This window comes from Hirundo rustica, chromosome 8 (genome assembly GCF_015227805.2).
Source record: "Hirundo rustica isolate bHirRus1 chromosome 8, bHirRus1.pri.v3, whole genome shotgun sequence".
Lineage (NCBI taxonomy): Eukaryota > Metazoa > Chordata > Aves > Passeriformes > Hirundinidae > Hirundo > Hirundo rustica.
This window is the reverse complement of record NC_053457.1, coordinates 25404268-25426662: the sequence shown is the minus strand read 5'-3', so window position 1 is coordinate 25426662 and position 22395 is coordinate 25404268. Positions and strand designations below refer to the sequence as shown.

Sequence of the window (22395 nt, the reverse complement as noted above, 5' to 3'; positions counted from 1 at the left end):
TGCTTATCCATCTGTATAAACATCAGCCCTTGGTACCCTTAGAGAACTTGTTCTTTTTCTGGCTTGGGATCCTTGGATACATACATTTAGTTAAGGGTAGATCTGCTGTCTCTTTGTGAGATTTTCTGTGTTCTATGTAACTCCACTTTTCCTACTTCCATGAGTAAAGATTACTTTTTCCTTTCCATCAGAGTTGGATGGTTCACTGGGTTAGGAATAAAGACTTACTCCATATCTCTGGATGTGATCTCTGTGGTGCTGAGCAACTCCTGTCACTTTCCTGTACATGACTCACCTCTGTCTTCTTTGTCTCTGTTACTTGGTTGAGTGTAATCTCCAAAATGTCTCAAGTTTCTTATTATACAAAGTGCCTGTCAACACTACATTCACTTGAAGCCATAGATTTTAATATCATGCAAATGATGAACAATAATTTTTTTCTTAAATTTAAAGCTGTGCATGTGTGCACAAAAAATCTGACACTTTGCCCTAAATTCTGCTGTAGTAAGCCTTTTCTCTTCTGTTCTCATTCAAATACGATACACTTTTTAAACAGGAATGTGCTTATTTATTGCAGTTATCTAAGCAATTATGAATCTACTTAGTAAATTTACAACACAGCAGAAGGCTAGTGCTGGGTACCCAGTTTGGCTCAAACAGAGATAGTATTTTTAGCAGAGAAGGGAATTAACCTTGAGGACAGCATACTAAGTGGCGTGGTAAATCCAGCATCCCTTGGACTTGAGATTGGGTGTCTTTCCAAATGATAGAATCTAGTTCAGCCATCAGTTGTTGGCTGAATAATTCTCTCTACTGCTTGAGTTACTGGTAAAGATGCTGCAGCATCTGTTAGGAGGGGAACACATGGATGATATTAGAGGCTCCTTCTGTCTTTAATATATATATGCCAGTCAGAGTCCTTTAAATACCTCCTGGTAAAAAATATGTTTCCTGTCGCTTTTTTAGCATGTGAATTGAATGAACTGGGGACATCATCCTAATGCAGTTGCTTGCAAACTGCCACAAAGCCAGAATACTGGCTGACGTGGCTCATAGCTGCCAGCGTGTGAGGAGTTATTGAGGGATAGGTAGGAAGAAAGCTGAGGGTCATCTTCAGGGTGCTGTGATCTGCTGAACATTCACAAAAGCAATTGCTGCGTTATGACCATACGGAACAACTCTGCATGGCAGTGGCATGTGGTTCATCAGCAAAAGCAGCTGCAGACATCACTGGTGAATGGGCTGTGAAGCGGGTATCTGACAGCTTTAGCACTCTGATGTGTTTCCATCAGCATTCAATAAACACCAATTATTGGGTAGCCTTATTGATGGCTTCTGCGTGCATGATTAATGCATTACCTGCGACTTCAAATGTTCAAAGTCTATGCAGCCTCTTGTGAACTTCATTGCTTCAAGGATATTTAAGCTTCTTAACAGTGGAACTTAGAAATAGATCAGAGATCAGGGAAGTAAATGAGTACCATCCCTGTAGCCCATTTATGATTGCTTTATTTTAGGAAAGAAATACCATGCATGATTTCAGATTCTTTTTTTATCCAAAACGTGCAGTTCTGTTAAATGCAGTGTTAGAAGAGAAAAGCCTGATTCAGGGAATGGCAGCATACCTCCCAATATTTGGCAGCTCTGAAGAGGAAATGCCATGTGCAGAAAATTCATTAAATGTAATGTACTTTGTTGGATACCCAAGTAAGCTGCACTGGATGCATGTTGGGAATGTCCAAGCATGTCCCTGTTCATTCCATTTCATTCCTGTTTTGAGATGTCTCTTTTGCCACTGTGGAAGCTTCTTCCAACAGATGGAGTCAGGGCAAAGGGGTGTGAAAGACCACAAAGTACTATTGTATATGCCTATTTAAACCTGTTCAATCTGAAGTCCTTCTCTGATGCACTAACCTCACTTTTTCTGCAGACTGCATAGAAAGCAAAAGAAATGCAAGAAAGATTTAAATTGGAGAAGCACATCACCAAATTGCAGCAATCCACATGATGGATTCCTTCCCTACTGTTCTTTGCTTTCCTGAGATTTTAGATCAGTTCAAAATATGGTCTTTCACAGTTTAATAATACTTGAAGAATGCTGTTATGAACAATGAGAATGATGAATGAAACCTGATAGAAGACTAGAATTTCTTCAAATGTACCTGCATTTGTAACAGTAGTAAAAGTAGTAGTGGTAAAGTACAATTTATCAGCAATAAACTTAGTCGCATAAATGAGTGAGAAGAAGAAGAAGGACTTGCTGGCATGTATTTCAAACTGTGTTGTTGCAGCTTCAGAAAAAATTGTCTTTACCCAGTTGGACTCTGTTATGTTTATAGTTAAAGCTAAGCTGCTTTTGGGATGTTGCATTCTCTGGTGAATTTGAAATTTGAGGACAAGAAAGGTCTCTCAAAATATTTATATGGTTCACCAGTGCAAAATCTGTGACTAAGGTGCACTGGTGTTTTGAGGATTTTGGTATGTGAATAAATGGTGTGTGAAGGGGTGAGGGGGAAACAGCATGAATAGCATTAGTTTTTATCATCTCATAGAAACACGAGGAAGTGTAAGAGTCTAGAAGTCAGCATATGTGAAGAAAGTACCAGGAGCACTGGCTAATAGAAACCTTCTCACAGAATTAGAGGTGAATTTGAATCAAACCCAGTACTTTCAAAGATGTTCTGAGCTAGTTTTCCAGTTGCATCTGGTTTTTTTAGGTCAATAATGTAGTGGTGTAGATTGATTTGTTTTGGTCTGATCTGTGCCCAGGGAGAATGAATTGAGAGTGTCTGGAAACTAGTGGTGAGAGAAAGAGAGCCTTTTCTTTTCTGAATGTTAGACCAAAGGTGGTAAACCCAGTCAGCCCAGACTCCATGCTGCATTCCGTTATAACTCGTTTAGGGGAAATCTCTTAAGTAAAAGAAAAATAACAGGAGCTACTAGCTTTCTCAAAGTATTTCCCTAATGTCACTTCCAACATGCAATTTAAATCACCCTTTATTTAACCAGGTTTTGAATTTCTATGTGCATACTTTTTTCTTGCATGAGATTAAAACATTGTATAAAATTTAATATCCTCATCAGCATAGAAAGCACATGGAACTCCCACATGATTCAAGATCTGTCTGTGGAGAAGCATCAGAATCAAATATTTAATGCACTTATTTTAAATGCTGAATGATGAAACATCATGGACACACAGGGTCTGTTGTATCTGCAGCAATCTGTAAAGGCACTAAAGTGAAGATGGAGGCACAAGACATTCCTCACATAGCAGCTTTGGCTAGGAAGAGTAATCTGTTGAGAATAGAAGGGGTGATGGTAGGTCTTGACTGGCACAGTGACCCTTCAGATGGTATTATATCAGAATGGGTGGGTCAAATAAATCCCAGTTATTCTTAATGGAACATCTTGGGAAAAAAATCATGTTTTCTCTATATATTTTATAGAATTTAGTTGGTTTTTTTATGCTGTGAAATGCAAAAGAAACAAAAAAAAAGAATTAGTCAAGTCTGAAGTTGGCGCTGGAAAGATCAGGAAATTAGAAGGGGAAAAAAATAACACATGGCAACTGTAACTTGCTGTTACCAGGATATTCCAGAGAAGTTTAAGATGAAGCCTACACCATCCCTATGAAATACGTGAGCAGCTCTTGGGCTTCTCTTGTAAGTTGGGGAACAAAAAAGAGGGAGAGGGAATATCTTATCATGTCTGGTATAGATAAGGAAAGAAGTTCAGTTTTCAGATGTCAGCTTTCTCTGCTCCCAGAGACAGTGGTGTCATGTTGTGAGAGGGCTGGGGAATTGTCTCACCATTCAAAGGGTTTATTTGAATCCCCGCTCAGCCTCAAAAGTTATTTGTAACATCAGCCTTTTCTTTTCTTTTTCCTTTGCATTTCCTTTTTCTTATATAAATGAGGTAGGTGGTAGGTTTCTACTTCACAGAATATTAAGATTTGAAGAAGCAAAACAAAGCAGACCCAGACTGTTTAATGGTTGTTACACAATCTGTGTATTAAACAGAAAAATAAATGTACAAGAGAAGAAACAAGAAGAGAATTATTCCCTGATGAACAGGGTCAAATCTGAGAGATCAATACAAGATTTGTACTTCATAACAGTTTTGTCTCTGTGAAAACAGAAATGTCAGCTTGGCCCTCAGATGAAAACATATAATAAAATTGTAATAGGTTCCTTTTCTATCTGTGCTTGGAAAAAAAAAGTATAGCAAAGAACCTTATCTAACTTCAGTCTAATAATGCAAATTGTCATTAGACAGCAGTGCTTGCCAAACACAACAGTATCATCTTTGAAGGGACTGCACGCACAAGGCTATCACAAGAAGTCCCAGGAGAGAGAGGGATTTTGTAACAAGAGCAAAATACCATGCTGGGTTTAAAAAATATCCACTCAAGCACTAAAATTGCTAAAAGGGGAAAAATAATCCCAGCTATATCATGACTGATACTTGAAAAAGACATAGCCTTCAAATGTGTGGTTTTTTTTTTTTTTTTTTTTTTTTTTTGTTTTTTTTTTTTTTTTTTTTTTGTCCAGTTGAATAAACTAGATTTAAAAAGAATGATACTTCAAATAAAATATCTGAAAAAAATCTTTACTGCAATTTTTTTTTTTTTTTGAGCCAAGAGGGGGTCACACAAAGGGGGTGGGGAATTCCCCCTTTGCTAAAGATACATTAGTGCTGCTTGTGCTGCTGTGAGTCAGTGAAGGCCAAAGCTGGTGCCGAGATAATGGCAGAGGATGAAAAACCTTCTAAAGTCTGGTTATTAAAGTGTCTTATCAAAGACAATGAGAGCTTTGGACATGGGCTCCCAGGGAGCTGGTATTTCCCTTTGAGTGCTGTTGCCTTTTCTCACACGCTGTCTCCAGCTCACTGGGCACTGGCTTCTAATTTAAGAGTCCAGCCCTGACAGTAGAATCGCTGTATCCGTTTCCTCCCTTTGAAACAGACTTAGAAACTGTTGTGTTTCTCCACTTTTTTGCCTGAATCACATCGTCTTCAGGGCACAGATCAGGAGAAAGCAGGGCTGTCTGGGTGCTGTGCAGCGTCACAACCTCTCTTCTGACGCGGGAGGTGACAGATGCTCCAGGAAAGGCTGCTCTGGAGGAAGAGCTGTGCGGGAAGAGCCAGAGGGAAGCTTTTGGCACTGGGGCTGTGAGGCACCTGGCACTGCAGTGGGACTGCAGGCGTGGAGGAGGGTGCTCCACAAGCACAGGGAAGGCTTTTGCAGGCTGTAATTAATTCATTCTGGGTACCAGCAAATTCAGAGAGGGAATAACCTGCTGAAGGTTGTGCTCAGGGAAACCAGGGTGAGATAAGGGATAAGGGTGAGAGATGCAAAAGTGGGAAAACAAGTTTCAATATGATGACTTCAGCCACTAGAACATCAACATTCCTGGAAAGCTTGCATCCACTTTATCCCTGGTCTGGTAATACAGAGGTATTTGCTGAGTTTGGATTGCTTCCTCTTCTTAATTAAAGGATCATATGAGCTTTATTGAAACTCAAATTGCTGTATGTCAAAGACAGTACTTGGCATAGAAGAAACGACTTTGCTGTGAAAAGAAAAACATTGGCATCAGAGAGATGATAGAAAATAGCAATATCTTATTGTTACCATGTTTTTATTTCTTGCTGCAGTTATTAAAAAAGTTCTAGAAATGGATTTTGAGTGTGAAGGAGGGAAAATACTTCTTGTAATGGTAAAGATCTTGAATAGATGACCTTAAATCACTTCAAAAAGTGGTCGTTCAGTGTTCCAAAAGATTTTCTTTAATTTCCAAAATGAAAAGTTTCAAATAAAAGTGTATCTAGAATCTTCTACTTAAGGAAAAATAACAGACTCACTGAAGTTTTAAAATTTGATGCAATTCTAGCCACAGAACTGAACGGTTTTCCCTCTTCTTTCTCATTATCTTCTGTCCCCTCTCTCTTCTTTGACAGTATTCAAGAGAAAGAGAGATGAAAGAGGTGAATTTTTAGCTTTAATATTTCAGAGTTTAACACATGCCAGTCTACTGTTTACTAAAAAGCTCTTTGAATTAGTTTCTCCATGTTCTTACAAGTCTTTATCATAAGAAAAGTGAAGGATATTTGGTTTTGCATTTGGAATCAATATTCAAATAAGTAGACCCTCAAAGTTTTTTCATCCCAGTCTCATAAGTCTTAAAATACATTCAAATCATCTTTCTGATGAACCCAAAGCTTCTAAATCATATTATTTTCTTCTCAGTTATTCTCACAGACATCCATCTTTCTCTCAATCCACTGGCACTTCATGTTCAAAAAATATTTGCCATGGTTTGCACATAAAGATTCAGATCATCTGTATTTTATACAAAATCCCTTAAGAGATGCCATGAAAAAGGAGATAATAGTTCACAAAACAACCTGCAACATCTGCCTTGCCAGAGAAGGGGTCTGACCAAGTCTACCTGGCAAAGAAAGGGGGGGAAACAGGATTAATCTGCAAGAGAAGTGTGGGGCTGACTGCCTCTCAATCCTTCCACATGATAAATTTGAAGCTAAATTAAGCAGAAGAAATAACAGAACCCAAGTGATCTTTCCCTCCACTGGCCTTCTGAGAATTACTTGATGGCAGCACTTAGGGAGAGCAGCTGTTTGCAAGTGCTCTGTAATAGTAACATTTGTATATCATTCCACAAAGACATGTCAAAGGATTTATAATATCTGTAATGTGTCTTTTTGCTGACCTTTCTCAGGCTGGTTTGGTATTTATCATGGAAAGATTTTCTGAAATGACTGATGTCGTTGGATATTGTTTGCGTAACTAGATGAGGGGAAGGTGTCACATTGCTGGCAGGAGAAGGACAAGCGCAGAGGGAGAATCATGGGTTTCCTTGGAACAAGTAACTTGTGCTGTTTGAACTCCTCCAGTGCTGCAAGGGAAGTCTAGACACATTGGAACATTTTTTGGTGCCAGGTTGACAAAACTTCCTAAGAATGGAACTGCTAATGGAAAGACAACGTCCTTCTGACATAATATTGAGGAGGGCAACTGGATGATGAATTTCCATTCAGGGCAGGTTGCTGGGTTTACCCATGGGGTGATCCCTTGGGTAATACCAGTTGTGTCTCATATCACACATCTCAGTGTTCTCTATGCCCATAAAAGACACCACAGACATGTTTCAGCTGCCCCAGGTGTGCCCCTTGGAGATGGGATGAATGAAAGTCCAAGTTACTATCTCAGAAGTGGTAGAGGGTTTTCCAGGTTAATTTCTCTGGTATCTTTGTGTTTTACTGTGATTCATGACTGTTTTTTTGTTTTTTTTGTTTGTCCACAGTTATTCAGTTCTGTGGAGTTTGGCAGAAGATGGCTGCTTCTTCATGAGGGAGTTACACCGAACAGGTTCTACTGGTAAGAGCACAACCCTCGTCCTGATTGCCTTTACACAACTTCCCCACACATACAGAGGGGCTGGAATGAGGTCTTGAAGTCAGTGTGGCTGAACGCAGTCTGCACTGCTGATTTGTTGAGATTAATTTAGAACTGGTATGAAAGGGGCATTGTGTGTTTATACGACATTGGAATGCTGGGTCTTTGATCCAAGAGCGATGCAGAACTGAAATATGCTGAATAATAGTCTGAAGAAAGCACTGATTTAGGATGGGAGAGTGAAGAGTTGAATCTGGTCCTGCTACAGCTGAGGGACAAAGCCTGAAGTCTTGGAGGACGCCAGCATTTCTGCCACAGATAGACATCCTCTAGTGGCTAGTGTTGTGCTTTTAATTACTGTTAAACCTACTCAGTCCTTGAAAGTGAGCATGCTGCCACTAGACAGAAATCAGTGTAACTTTGATTTAGGTGGAAAAGAAAGCTGAGAGATGAAGGAGATGCTGAATTTTTTTTTTTTTTCCCCCCTGCAAACATGGTTGTATAGTCCAAATCAAACATAAGGTTTTCTTGTGTTTTGGTGTAAATCTGTGGGACTTCTTTTTGACTCCTTATGGAGGCATTAGTCTGCCTGTGATATGTCCTGTGGATATGCCTTTAGAAGAGAAGCTTTTGATAAAATAGTCATCTTGAAATCAGGAGGAGCTGAACCCAATTATCAAAATGAGACCAGCGTGGTAGCTTATGAACTATAAATTTATGTCAAAGCCACAGATTTTGAGCATAGCAAGATTCATGAGTAGTTTAGTCAAATATTTTCCTTTAATTTATAAAAGAAGGAAGAGCTCTAGGTCAAATTTACTTCTAAAGTTGAATTTATATTTGGTCTGCAAAGGATATGCCAGAGATTTTGTTTGCTGCTTCTGCTTTTTAATCCTTTCTCAGAACTTGTGTTAGCTAAAGCTAAAGCAAGCTAAATTCCATTTTTAACTTAAATTCATTTCTGTGGGAGTGTCTGTATGGACAGTCACATGTGTTTTTATATGACTATTTCTTTCCTGCGGGACTCCTAACAGGGCCTCAAAGTGTCAGAGGCAAACACAGAGATCTACACATTTTCTGGTTTTTTTTCTGGGCAGAAAGTCATAGAAATCTGGGTACCCTGTCTCTGAGACAAAAATATATAATCCAACATAACTGTAATTGCTGAAGGGGCACAGAGGGCTGAAAAGACTCAGAGAGCTCAAAAGACTTGGAGTACTCTACAGGACATGGATCCCCATGTCCTGTAGAGTACTCCAAGCCTTTTGAAGTTTCCTGTCATTGCTTGCAGTTCTGGTTTATTGTGAAATGAGATGATAGATGCCTGCAGTAAGAAAAATTATGATGTTTTAATTTTCCTTTTTTGTGGAGCTCAAACTTTGAAGACCCCTCAGAAACTAATAAATAAAGGAACCTAGGCTTGGAGCTTCAAAGGCAAAGAGCAAGTTAAAAGATGAAAAAATGTTCCAATCACCCATCTCATTTCCCTACAGCCATTCACAGAGCATGAAACTGCAAGCCTGCATTTTCACCTTGAACAGAATGCCCAGAATGGCACACCTCAATGTAAGCTAGACTGTACTTCTGCTATCAAAAGTGAAAATAATACAATGTGTGGAGGCACTGTTGCATCTCATTCTGGCGTATTCGTGATGATCATAATGACCCTAGGACAGAAAGATTACTTTTAGCTGCAATTCTATGGACACTGTCTGTCCTCCAGCACATCCACCGTAGAAAACTGCAGTGCACGTGTGATTGAGAGCACCACAGAGAGCAGCACTGGGCTTTAATGTGCATTTCCATTCTGTGCAGCCAGGTACAGCAGCACTGAAATGCTGAATCAGAAGGGAAGAAGCCCTTTGCACCCAATGCGTGGTCAGAGTTGAGTCCCCACGTAAGAAAAGCCAAAAGGAACTGGGGCTCAAGGGGTTGCAGAAGTACAGTTGAAATCCAGATTTCTGCAGCACAATCTGTGTAGCCAGTGCAGGGGTACAAGTTGGGTAAAGCCTTGCTCAGTGCCCTGTGATTTGTTGTTGGTTGGGATTTTTAAATTTATTATTACATGTTTTGGCTTGTAAGTATGCAGTGTAATCAGTCTGAAAAGTGAGAAGACTGACTTAGCTTCTTCTTAAGAGCAGAAATAAACAGTGAAGTAAAATGTCCTGAAGTCACAACTTAGAGCAGGATGTGGGGATACTCTCTCCTGTTCCTGGTGCTTTATCTAAATCAAATAGCTTTGAAGGGATCAACCAGGACGCAGCTGTACTGGGCAGAGAATGAGGGAAATATTCTGCTATCTAAGGAGGGCTGAGGAGTTGCTTTAGTACAGATTGCTTCCAGTACTCTCTAAACTAGGACATCTCTAAAATCTGAAGACACAGAGCAAGGCCTCTGGCATCAGGCCTTCCTGAGGCTGCAGTTAGTTACGCTGCTTGTTTTGACAGGGAAGGATCACCTGGAAGACTTTAAAGACTTTTACAGGGACTTGAACGGTGGATGAAAGCAAAGATGCATTTTCCTGATTGCTCACTGATATTTTCATTGGCATTTTAGTCTGTCATGTTGTCTTGTAAATACCTTTTGGGTCACGCAAGAGTCCTGTGAATAAACTCCACTGAGCATGCTAGTTTTAGTCTTGAGAAGGCTCTACCTGTAAACACTGTCAGAGAAGCTGTAGTGCCTTTTACAGCTGCATTTCTTGTATCTGTTGCCAGGAGAAACTTCTTCTTTATTTGCTTATTTTTGGCTGCTCTGTGAAACAACTCTTCCTCCTGCCACTCCAGAGAAATTTAAACTCCTGAAGAAAAACAGTCTGATGATGCTTACTACACAACTGAGAAAACACTCTATGTAGACACAAATCAGTTCCTTGTAGCCCACATGAACTTTTTAATCTTGCATCCTCTGTCTCATTAAGAGGAGTCATTAATATGGAAATAGAGTACTTTTTATTCAAAGCTCTTCTGTTCCCCCTTTTCATTCTTCCAACTGCGTCTCTGAGTGATGCCCTGACATCCACACTTGTGATGAAGGAGGTGTAATGTCATTCTATGAAAGGAGATGTCAGATGAAGTCAAACCTTTAAAATGTGAGGTGACTGGAGACTTCTTGTCTTAAAAACCTTCAGCAAAAAACAAAACAAAACAAAAGTTGAAAAAAGGTAAATTTCTACCTCATTAAAAGGTTAGGACACACTTGTGTCTGGGTAGGCTTTAGTGATAGACTACTCTGACAGCTTTAATAATTTATGTAATTTGGGTATCATCACCCATCTGTGTGCACGGTCTAGGGATGTGGAAGTGGTGTACTGAGCAAAATGTACTCCACTCAGAGAAACCACATATTATGTGTCAGGTGGAGACTTGGAAGAATCCACACTGCATACAAGCCCAAGGCACAACAGTTCTGCACTGTATCAACAGTTTTCATGTTTTTTATTATTTTTCTGGCAGCTTTTTGAGATTTTGCTATTAAATGTATTGTGACAGAAAAATGCATGAAAGTTATCAAGGTACTTGGTAATTCCGGAACTGTGCTCTGTGAAAATACCCTAATTACAAGGAAGGAGTACTCTTATGCAATATTCAGCAGTGTAATACAGAAACAAGTTAATATACATGGATTATCACGGATAGCACAGTGTTTACTAATGTAGTTGGCGTTAGGGAAAGAGAATGCAGTAGTTAAAAGCGTTGGACAAAAATGCTTTATTTAAATACTTCTGAGTTTATTTTTGTGATACTTGGTGATTTTTTGGTGTATATTCCTATCGTGGAATTTTGCTGGTATAGATGCTGGTTTGTAGTGGATACAAATGTGATCACAATTGGTGAACCAGTCACACTGGGAATTACATTGGTTTTTTCTTCCTTTTTTAGAGTACTTCAGTGATCTAGTCAAAGTTCAGTAGTGATACTTTGTGACTGCCAAATCCAAACATCCATGACCAGTAGCTGCAGAAAAACTGCTTGAAGTGCATATAGTTCAATGTGGCCAAAATATAAATGCAGACGTTTGTTGGTCATTAAAGGCCAGGTTTTTATTCTGGTCCTCAGAAAAGGTCATGCCTTCCCCCAGAAATTACTTCCTAAAAGTCAGTAAGTCAAGGTGTCACAGTTAGAGCTGCCCTACCCCCGCACCCCACCCCCCCCCAAAAAAAAAAAAAAAAAAAAAAAAAAAAGGTTAAAGATCTCATAGATTTTCTCAAGATGTTTTTAATCAAAATGAGACATTCTTCTGAAAAGATTCTCATCTAATTCTAATCAAAATCTAACCCGGAGAAACTTGGAGGGGGAGGAAAGAAATAAAATCAAATAATAAAGGTGTCTTAAAAATTAACATAAAATGAGCAATAGAAAAGCCCAGCTAGTAAATTAGATCATCAAGTTAGAATCATCATCTTTATCAGTGGTATTGATTTTATTTTTTTACTTTAGTGTTGCACCCAGACAAGCAAGTAGGAGAAATATAAAATGAATAGCACTCCGTGCTTCAAGAAGATTGGAAGGCTACGATAACAAGAGGTCTGGAGCACCTCTCCTGTGAGGCTGAGAGACCTGGGGATGTTCAATCTGGAGAAGAGAAGGCTCTGGGAAGATATTAGAGCCCTTCCAGTTCCTGAAAAGGGCTACAAGAGAGCTGGAGAGGGTTTTTTTGCCAGGGGCATGGAGTAATAAGACATGGGGTTATAGATTCCAGCTGAAAAAGCAGGTCTAGATTAGATAATGTGAGGAAATTCTTTACTTTTGGGGTGGTGGGGCACAGGTTGCCTAGAGAAGCTGGGAAGCTGGAAGTGTTGAAGACCAAGTTGGATGGGGCTTTGAGCAACTTAATTTGTGGAAGGTGTCCCTGCCCGTGGCAGGAGAACTGGAACTATAAGATCTTTAAGATCCACTCCAACTCACACCATTTATGATTTCCAGCAGCGTCACCTGTTCATGACATTAATGATTCCCTGAAGAAGTTAAAGGAGATATGTCAGTTTGGTAAGAGAGGTTGCTAGGTCCTCACTCAGTCTTAGGTTTTTCTGAGTATGAGCAGGAGAAGAAAATGGAGGCAAACATTGTAAAGTAGTAAGTCAACCTACCTTTCCCATCAAATAATACCAAAATATGCACACACACTGAAGGGGAGAAAAGCCTGTAAGCAGCTGGGAGGACAGATGAATAGATAGGGCTATATTTGTGTTTCTTTTATGAATAGTAGCAAAGTTAATTTTCACAGTATAATTATGTAGTACATATATTTTCTTTTTCAGAGGAGGCTGGAGACTGTATTTTAAAACTTCTGTGTTCACTGGAGCAGCTGAAAGAGCTGAAAATCAAGGGGATGAGGTGTCAAAGCCCTGTTAAAACTTCATTATATTGAAGCACTTGGAGCAAGCTGGGTGCACTGTCCCAGTGTTTCTGTCAGTGTTTGGCTTGGTGAGATTTGCACACCCACCCAGGTGGGCAGAGGCAATTTAAATGCCTCAGTGTTTACAAATGATGCTGTGTATGGCTGAACAGGACCTTTTAATCACTGCAGGGCAACTGCTGGAAGCTGATGGGAAAGATGCCAATCAAAGTGCATTGTGACAGCCTGTCCAGAAAATCATCCACTTGATCTAACACACAAGCCTTATTCAGTGAGTTGAGGGGAAGAAATTTAATTTAAAAAATGTTTTTTTCGTAGCTGAAAGATGGTGGTTATGGGTACATGCCAGAGAAACCCATGACAGTTTTCAGCAGGTGTGAATGAAGCAAATGGTCATCTGATTAATCCTTTTGGGACCAAGAAGCCCCAGTCTGATTGATGCACAGGTTGGTGTGTTTCCCAGTTCAGCAGATATTTCTTAAAAAATCATCCAGAGATACTTTATAAATGAGTACAGACTCCCATGAGCTTCAGCTTTTCCACATCATCCACTTTCCCTAGTTAGAGTTCGGCAGAAGTAGGCAGGCATCCATTCACCATGTTCAGAATCGTGATCTGGGGGCTAATCAGTGGCGGGAGCCTGCAGTGCTGTGCAGGACCCTGGAATGTGTCAGTCTCCAGCAGGTCTTGGGCTAAGCAAGGAGCTGATTTCTCTGTGTGCACCTATAAAGCACAGAGCCTGAGAGGGTGAGGCAGTGCACGGATAAGTCCCCTGTGGATTTGCCCACATCTGTGCCAGGAAGGATGCACTGCTGTGTGCTCTTGCGTGTTTAATGAGCAGCACACTGTGTTACCAGCGTTGGCTTTCCACTCCTGCTCTCTAAAAGACTTGCTGGCCTCTTCCAGAGCTGCCTGACTGGGGCACAGCACTGCAAGATGCAAGAGACATGGTCTTGACACAGTAGGAAATTGTGATCCTATTAGACTGTACCAGCAGAGGTAGGTTTGTAAATCAGGTAGGTTTGGTTCATGGTATCAAGGAGGGGAGCTCAGAGGCTATAACTAGAGGTTACTTTCCTCCTCCTTTCTCTTCAAGTCAGCTTGGAGTCTTAAGTTTCCTGCAATATATGAAAAAGAGATATAAGATTGAAGGGCTCTCTTAAAATCAGAATCTAGTCCTGGTTAACTGAATTTTGTCCACTTAGTTCAGATCCTCATTTAAAGACATTCCTCCCACCCCATGTTGCCAGCAATAAACAGCTACCTCCTGAGAATTTGCATCCATCTCTTTCAGAGTTTTAGCTAAGTTTCCTCTCTGGAGCTTCCCACAGAGAGCTGTGATGTTGCAGGAGCAGGGGAGAAGGCTTCCTTTGCTGCTGCCCTCAAAGCTGTGGGGTGTGCAGACAGCAGAGCATGGAAGGGTGTGGGTCATTGTGCACTGGGGCTCTAAAAGGTGGTGGGATGGAGAGAGTAAAAGTGACTCCCCACAGCCTGAAAGTCACACCACTATCCCATGTTCACCTATTTCAGTGTTAGCAGCTACAGCCACCTGATCTCTGGGTCAGTGCTGTGAGGTGGCACAATTAGGAGAGTTTGGGCTTTACTCACTGCACTGCTGCTCTCTATCAGTTCTAAAGAAAGGGTGACAAACTGAGTAAAGCAAACCATGGAATGGATTTGGCCCAGTGGCTGCCAGCTGAATTGCACCAAATTGTGTAATTTCATGTGATTGGTGTAGCAGGGAAAAACGAATTGAATTGTGGTCCGGTGAGATTTATTAGCCAAATGGAAAGAAATTAAGTGCTGATTTATGCCTATCTGGAATCTGTCCGTGTTTCTAAAACATGTCAGGAGGATATGGTTAGGAGATGTTAAAGCTAGAAAGCAGTCTTTAAAGTGTGTTCCAGGAATAGTAAAATCTGTGAAATTTCAAATAATAGGGACTGAACTAAAGAAAGCACAAGAATTGCCTCCCACACTAAGTTCCCTGGGGCAGATTCACTGACCTCTGCAAGCAAAAAAAGGAACAGAGAGTAGCTGCAAAGTCCTCATGGAGTCAATATAGTAGTAAAAGAAAAAGGAGCCTGGAGGACTCTCAGAGTCTATTTTTGTCTCTGCCACATAACAACTGTGTGATCTTGGTCAAATCAATGAGGCCTCTGTGCTCTTGACTAATCAGTGAAGTTTATCTATAAAGCTGGGAACAAAAATTTTCCTCAGCCCCTATTTCTAACTTGGTCTGCTTGTCTTGTACTTTTCCATAGGTCTTGAACAAATCAGTACCATGCAGGGAAGGTCAGTTAAAGGTTGATTGTCAAGTACTTTTGTATCTTTGGACAAAAAGCTCCCTGTTCAGAGCTACCTGTTACTATTTTTATGAATGGCAATTAGAATTTGGGATTATAGAAACATCAGTGGGACCAAAAAACTGATGCTACTGAGGACAGCATGAGCATCATCCATTGTTGTTGTTTTAATTCTGTCCTTTAAAACAAAACCAAAAACCTGCCAATCACTAAGCTAGAGGAAGGTGTCAATTTTTTAACATGAAGTGACAGGATATGTCCAGAGGCAATGGAGGAGCTGGTTTTGAATTGGCAAGATTTACGATAAGGGATTCGCATGAGTGCTGAGGCTAAAGGAAGATAAATCCCTAAAGGCAAATTCTACCAATAATTGAATTACAAAGCCATTATCATGTGCTGAACAAAGCAACTTTGTAGCTTTATTGTGACAGGATAAAGCTTGTTAGAATATTTATGCTCACAGGACAACTTTGGCATAAGGATCTCTAGGAGCACATTCCCTCTTCCACATGACTGTAGCAGCTAGTTAGTCTTTCTGTGTAATGCAGTGCATGTGAAGATGGGGATTTATTCAAATTGGGGCTGGGAAGAAGGAATGCTGAGGGCCAGGAGGCATCTTAAATGTATAGCTTGTAGAGAACAAAGTCATCTGCAGAACGCAGCTGAGGCACATGAGCATTTTTCATGCTGAGTAGTCAAACTGGATTTTCCAAGCAATGTGTCACTTTTCTGTTTGGCATTGCACTGCAGCCACATCTGAGCTACTCCCACTCAGCACAGATAATCTCAAAATGGCCAAATCTCCCTCCATCCACCTTACTAGAGACATGCTGTTATGTCATTTGTCTGCCAGCCTTTGCTGCATGAACAAATCATACCTGTTTATCCCCAAAGCAGGTGAGGTATGGTCACAGGAGTCCTAATTCTGCATTTGGTCACTTCCCCTGAGACCTGTGTCCATATAAAGAGTTAGGGACATTCACACTGGTTCTGTCTGTGAAAATGCGGTAGCATTTGGCATTCTGGGCCTTTTGCATCAAAGATTCTGTAAAATAACAATGTCTTCTACGGCCTGTCTTAAAAGAAGTTTGATCTTGGCTGCTGTGAGCATGTATGATACAAGAAATACATGTGAAAAAATTGCCATCGAGTTTCTTGTGCATATAGTCCCAGATACAGTGTGTCTGTGTCTGAAGTCAAGCATCCAAAACCAAAGGCACCCAAAGCTACTCTCCGGAATGCACAAATCCTTGAGATGCAGCCCTTATTGTCTGGTGTTTGGAGTTCATTGTGTATGAAAAAATGGTAGTTTGAAATTAGGTGCAGCAAGTAGAGGCTTTTACTTTTTCACAATGATGCCTTTTTGCAGTTCTGAGTGGTCTGATTGCCTTGCAAGCCTCATCAGTTCCCAGCATCCATAAACAATTGCTTTTGTCCCTAGAAGTGAAAAAAGATAGAAGAGGTGGAAACCCCAGGGTAACAGGGTCTCTATTGAATTTTCTTGGCTCAGAGGAGCTGACAGGCCAAGGAAGCCAAGGTTTTAGAAATGTTTCAGACAGAGAAGATGGCAAGGGGTTGGGCACTACAGAAATATGCCAACTAGCATTTACTGTGCAATGGGCAGTGCCAGGCTGCTTTTGTTTAGTTCAGCCTAGTTCTAAACCAGGGGATGATCTGGGGTCTTTTCCCTGTGCTGCTTCTCACGCTGGATGAAGAATCTGCATTCAGAGCAATTACTGTGCCGCAGACAGTGGTATCGATTTGTGAGCCTCTCAAGTGCAGATAACTACTTAGCAGGCTTGATAGTGATTAAAATTTTAGGAAGCAACTTTGTAATAGGACTGTGGGGGTCCTAAATTTTTCAAAATGTAAGCAACTTCAGTGAGTGTAAAGGCAGTGAGGTCACTGCCTTGCACTCCCTTTGGCTTTCCTAAGTCCTTCTTTTCCCAAAAGATTTTTTTTTTTCCTTTCCTTTTCTTTTCCTTTTTCTTTTTTTTTCAAAACATCCAGACAATTATACCAACAAAACACTAAAAGTTAATCACAAAAATACAATGGACACCATTCAGCAGAAAGTGTTGTAAGGATATCCCTGGTGTCCTGAAATTTCTGGGAGTATTACAGAAAGCCTGAGATTAAAGGGATGGACAAAGGACACGCTGGCATTTTACCACAAAGTGAAAACATAGACTGAGGCAAGAAGAAAAGTTGGTGGATATATGAGTGTTTGGTCTTTGAGAACAGATGCAGAAAGGGAAGAATGGATTTGGGAAATATGAGGAGAAAGCACTGCCAGCATAGCGAACAGAAGTTGCTCAGAGTAGGGAATGGCAAATTGGGACTATGGTTTATTTTGAAAGAAATCAGTAGCTGAGGGGATCCCAGAATGTTGTTCATCTGTGCCCCTGCTCATTGTAGGGTGCTTGGTTTATCAGCTGTTGAACACACAGCACTCTTTGTTTTCCTTGTTAAGCACTGCATTGCCCATGTGCACTGAAGATAATGAAGTACAGTGGGCACTTGTATTAAGTTAGAAACACTGAGTTGGAGGCTTTGGTGCTGACTTGAGCCAATCCAGCATGTAGTTTCCTTCTTCCACATGTGAACCTTGATTTTTTAAATCATTCTAGCTTTGGTTTAAGAACCTTCCAGTCTGGTCAGGAATGGAAGTTCTTTGTAATTAGTTATTAATTCTTTTTCATACTGATGCCATGGGTTTAAAACTGTTACTTAATAACACTCAGGCTTTTAGAAGTATGTTGACTTTCTCAGCTTCTAAGGATAAGGATTTTGGTTTTATTCCCCAGCCAAATGAACAAGACAAGAAAACCCATCGAAGGAATAGCTGGATGCTTGGTAGTGTTGTGATTGCTTTGGCAGACATACTAAAAATTCAAGAGTTCTGATATATATCCTACAGTTCTTAACGCCTTTTTTCCAGTAGATGCTTTAGGAACAGATTGTCCTATGCATGTTAAAGGATGTGTCTGTCTTCCTAGAGAGAGCATGTTCTCAGGGGCAGGACAACCAAAAGCACAATATTTACCTCCTGTATATGCTCACTGTGGTCAGTATTGCATTTCTGAATGTCTCCTAGGCTTTTATATGTCCTAGAGTAAATAATAAGGCTGATGTAAGCTGTATAAAACATTTCTCAGAAAGAGGACTGCTCAGGACATTCAATTACCCCTTTAATTGCAGTCTGTAGCTCATCTGTAATTTGTGTTTTTAAAATTAGGTAATAAACATGTTTCAGGTCTGTTGTGTCTCCTGCTTTGGGATCTTTATGTGGTCACATGTAGGTGTCCAGACATCTTAAATTCGATGGAGAGGAACTCGATGGAGGCCTTTCTAGGATAAATTCTTCTCATAAAGTCATAACTAACCCTGTTCAGCTGATCCACAGTGCAAAACTGCCTGTTTCATCTCTCTGCCTGCAAAGAGAGTTGAGTGGGACTAGTTCAGAGTTAAATATCTGTGATGGATAACTGAGTAAGATGAATATTACTTTTATGTGGCTTTTCAGCTGGTATGGAGAGATGAATAAAGAAATATCCTAGGGCTACCATGGAACAAGACAGCATGATCCAAAAAGAGTGACATTATAAAAATGCTGGTCAGTAAGCTCTCAGCAGAATCCAGATGGAAGTGATATGTTTCTGGCTGTCAGCTCTGTACAGTTAATATTGATTTGAGCAGATGTATATTTGTATTTTGCCTGTTCTTTACAACTGATTTTTCATGTTGGCATTTAATATTATGGGCCTGACCATGACCTTGTGCTGTCACAAATAAATTAAGCCTATCAAAGCAATGAAATGTGTATTTTCTAAGGTAGGGAGAAAGATCTGGCAGATAGGAAGTCATGGATATGGCTCTTGACTGTACCTCAGACGTCCTATTTAACTTTAGGAATTTCCTCCTCTGGACCTTACTTTTCATCCCTGTCATCACATTTCTAAGTTGCAGGGTTAGGAGACATCAAAACCTGGAGGTTTATCACCAACTGTGTTTCAGCTGTCCTTGTTCTGTACCCCCTTGGGATAATTGATGACTTAATTCTGCCTTGAATTGAAGCTCCTTCAGTCCCAACACTGGCTGCTGTGGTATGAGACTAAAATGCAGGTGACTAATTTCAGGCCTTGAGGGTCCAGATCTTTATATGCTGCTCTTAAGGCACCTAACAGTTTGATGTGACTTATGGCTCATAAAATTGTCTGTCTTTGCCTGAGAAGATGCAGATGTTTCTCTTGGGGTTGGAATGGCACTGTGAGGAGGAAATTCACCAAACACCTGAGTGTAGACTCTCATGCTTTGCTGGATGAGCTCCATTGTTGCACTCTTAAGAGACAAAATATTCAAATTTGGGGAATCTGTTCCTTGTTTCTTCGGAGTTCATATCCCCATGGAGGTGTGTGAGCTCAGGAGGAGGAATGGACTGACAAAACTGTGCTATGTCTTCTGCAATAGCTCCATTCCAGGTGGGCTCTTCCAATATCCTAGTTCCAGTATTTAAAGCCCACTTAAATAAACAAGAATAAAGAGGAGATATGCTGGCTTTGTCCTTCTGCAGTTTTTTTAGAGCTGTTTGTCACAGGCATCTGTCTGTCTTGAATTGAATTCAAGCAGGCCCAGCATTTTGGCCCCAAATCTGCTGATCGTAGCAGGCATAATAAAAATGCCCTAGGAAAGTGCTTCCTTCCCCCCTCACTTGGTGTCAATTATCAGGAAGCAGAGATTTTAAGTGGAAGCTGAATGTTTAGAGGAATAGCACCTTGCCATAAACTTTATTAAAAATGGAGAAGAGGTAAAAGCAATGCTGGCTCAGAGTATCTTCTGAACTTCAGCCCCCAACAAAGGAGAACAAAACCTTTTCTAGCTAGTGGATTGCTATATATTTTGTCAAGCAAAGGTAAGGATTAATCAGGACACAGCTTTGTTACTGTTAACATTTTTATAATAGTTATTAGTTAATGCACATGATGATTAAGCGCTGGAGGTGCCTCTGATTGCAGTCAGTGGGAATTGAATTAAGGTCTAAATCACTGTTTGAATCTCTCTTCTGATTTCCTGAAAAATAATGAGTATTTGAAGAGAACATCTAATTTGTCTATCGCTGGAAATGAATATGTGTCTTCCCTCGTGCTTCTATTAACTAGGAGGTCAGCCAGCGAGCAAGAAACTGGTTGTTTAACCCTTAACTTTAATCCAGGATTATGACTTGGATGATAGGATCAAGACCAGAAACAAGGCTGATTGTCAGAGATGCTGCTGAGGCAGCTGTACAGTGGGATTGGCACAAAGAGCAATTCAGTACTCGATCATTCAGGCTGTCCATCAAACCACTGGATTTGGAGCCTTCCAGGAAATTGATGAGGCCACCAGTGCCGCTCCAGGGGAACCTCAGCAGTGGCAGCAAAGTTTAATTCCATAAACTCCCTATTTATAGTGCTCAATGTCTTTGCTTTGTTACTTGTTAATTCAGAGGGAACAGTCATTTTCAATGTGACACTTCTTTTATTAATGGAATGCTGTTTTTATTAGATCAGAAGTGATAAAATGTCTCAGGATAAAATGAGTTTTTAAAACTACGTAATTAATGAGGGAACATTGATCATTAAGAATGTCAGTTAAGCAAAAGTGCATAAAATGTCCAATATAAAGGAACAGCTATAATTAGTATGCTGGCAAATACTATTATTCCATCAATTAAAGTCTTCTATATTCCACCCTGAACTGAAATGGATCCTTCTGACCAAACCAAGAGAAACATCAAAATTTCACACGCCAGTGAGAACAGGAACAGGTCTCCAGGTGGGAAGAGGTGAAGTTGAGGGGCGAGAAATAAGTACAATGACATTTATTAGATAAAATGGTAGAATTTCTTTAAAGCATTCAAGTTCATTTTAGGGAAAACTCCCAAATTCTTTCAAAATTATCAGTTCTTCTTTGTGAGTATGAGTTTATGTCCAGCTAAACAGGATCTCCTTTGAAAGCAATATCTCAGCCATTCATGGTGTATGTTGTTTTTAATGCCCTTGTTTCAATCTGTCTTTCACAGGTCTATGATGGGGAATGGAAGAGAGGCTGACCTCGTGCACCTGGAGGCAAGGGCAGTGGATGGTCGTAAGTACCTCCCCTTCCAAATATTGTGGCATCCTGGGCTCTCCTCACGTTCTTGTAACCATACAGTAGGACAATAGAAATCTCACCTCTTTTAGTGATTAGCTCATTTAGTACGAGGAGTTTGGCTGTTCCAAGTTAGGTCTGTTAGAGGAGAAGCCTTTCCAGCAAGGCAAAAGTTTGGGTTAACCAGGCTGTGAAAGGAGCTTGGTAAGGAAGAGCAAGTGATAAACAGTAACTTGAGTTGCTACACACAACACTTTTATTTCTTCTTACATGATTTTTGTTGATGGGAACATGACCCTGAAGAGAATTTCCTGGGTTATGAAGTCTAGCTGCTGTTTGTTCACGCAGTACTTAACGTCACCTTCTTCATAGCTTTATAGTTTTAGCAGACCAGAGATACTCTGCCTTAGGTACTACCTTTGAAAATACCTAATTAGAAACCTTTTAATGACCAGTCTGAGTGCATTCTTCACTGTTACTGCACACCCTGTTGTTGTCCTTCACTTTCATCAGCTCCTTTCCCTCCCTGTTTTGCCTCTTGAAGTGGGTTGTTTTTTGTTTTTTTTTTTTCTTCTATTCCAGGAGCCTCCTTTACCTGCAACACCAAAATATTCTCCTAATTGGCTGTAAATTCTCTCAGGCACCCTCAGCCATCTGCTGGCCTTTCCTCCTCCCATCCAGGCTTTCTCAAGGTTTATCTTTGAGCTCCACTGCCTTTGCAGATCTTTGTCCATGGATTTCTTTTCCACAACACTGGATTGCCTCAGGCAGGCATAGCACTGAAAGCCCACCTACTAGAGATCTAATAATTTTAATTCCATATTGTTTCCTCAGTAAATAGCAGGTTTCCTGCCACATAACAAGGCTTTTACCATTTGCAGTACAGAAATATTAATGATGTCTTCAATTAATTATTTTTTAAATGGATAAAGTTTCCCCTTGAATTGTACCCTCAAATGCAGCAGTGCTACTTAAAATGTGCATTTAGTCATTGGAAAGGTAAAAAAAAAAATCTGAAAAGTTAATTGTAAGGTAATCTGCTTTTTAACTTATGGAAATTTAGCTTTAAAGAGAATTTTTTGGAAGATGAACTTTGAAAAGAAACAGTTGCGATAGAAACCATAAAATTTTAAAGGTCTTTTCACTTCAAGATATGCAGGATTAGTGACAGTGAAAGAACATATT

At 40.2% G+C, this 22395-nt stretch overlaps 1 protein-coding gene across 5 annotated transcripts in view; it reads left to right on the top strand.

Moving 5' to 3' along the window:
* The window catches only part of LOC120755975 (VPS10 domain-containing receptor SorCS1-like), a 268145-nt gene that overhangs the window by 169085 nt on the left and 76665 nt on the right, over positions 1-22395 (top strand). For all 5 annotated transcript variants that reach the window (XM_040071624.2, XM_040071621.2, XM_040071619.2 and 2 more), the window contains exons 5-6: positions 7326-7399; positions 21143-21207. In XM_040071624.2, the coding sequence (XP_039927558.1) occupies positions 7326-7399; positions 21143-21207 (139 nt within the window). The remainder of the gene's footprint in view (positions 1-7325; positions 7400-21142; positions 21208-22395) is intronic.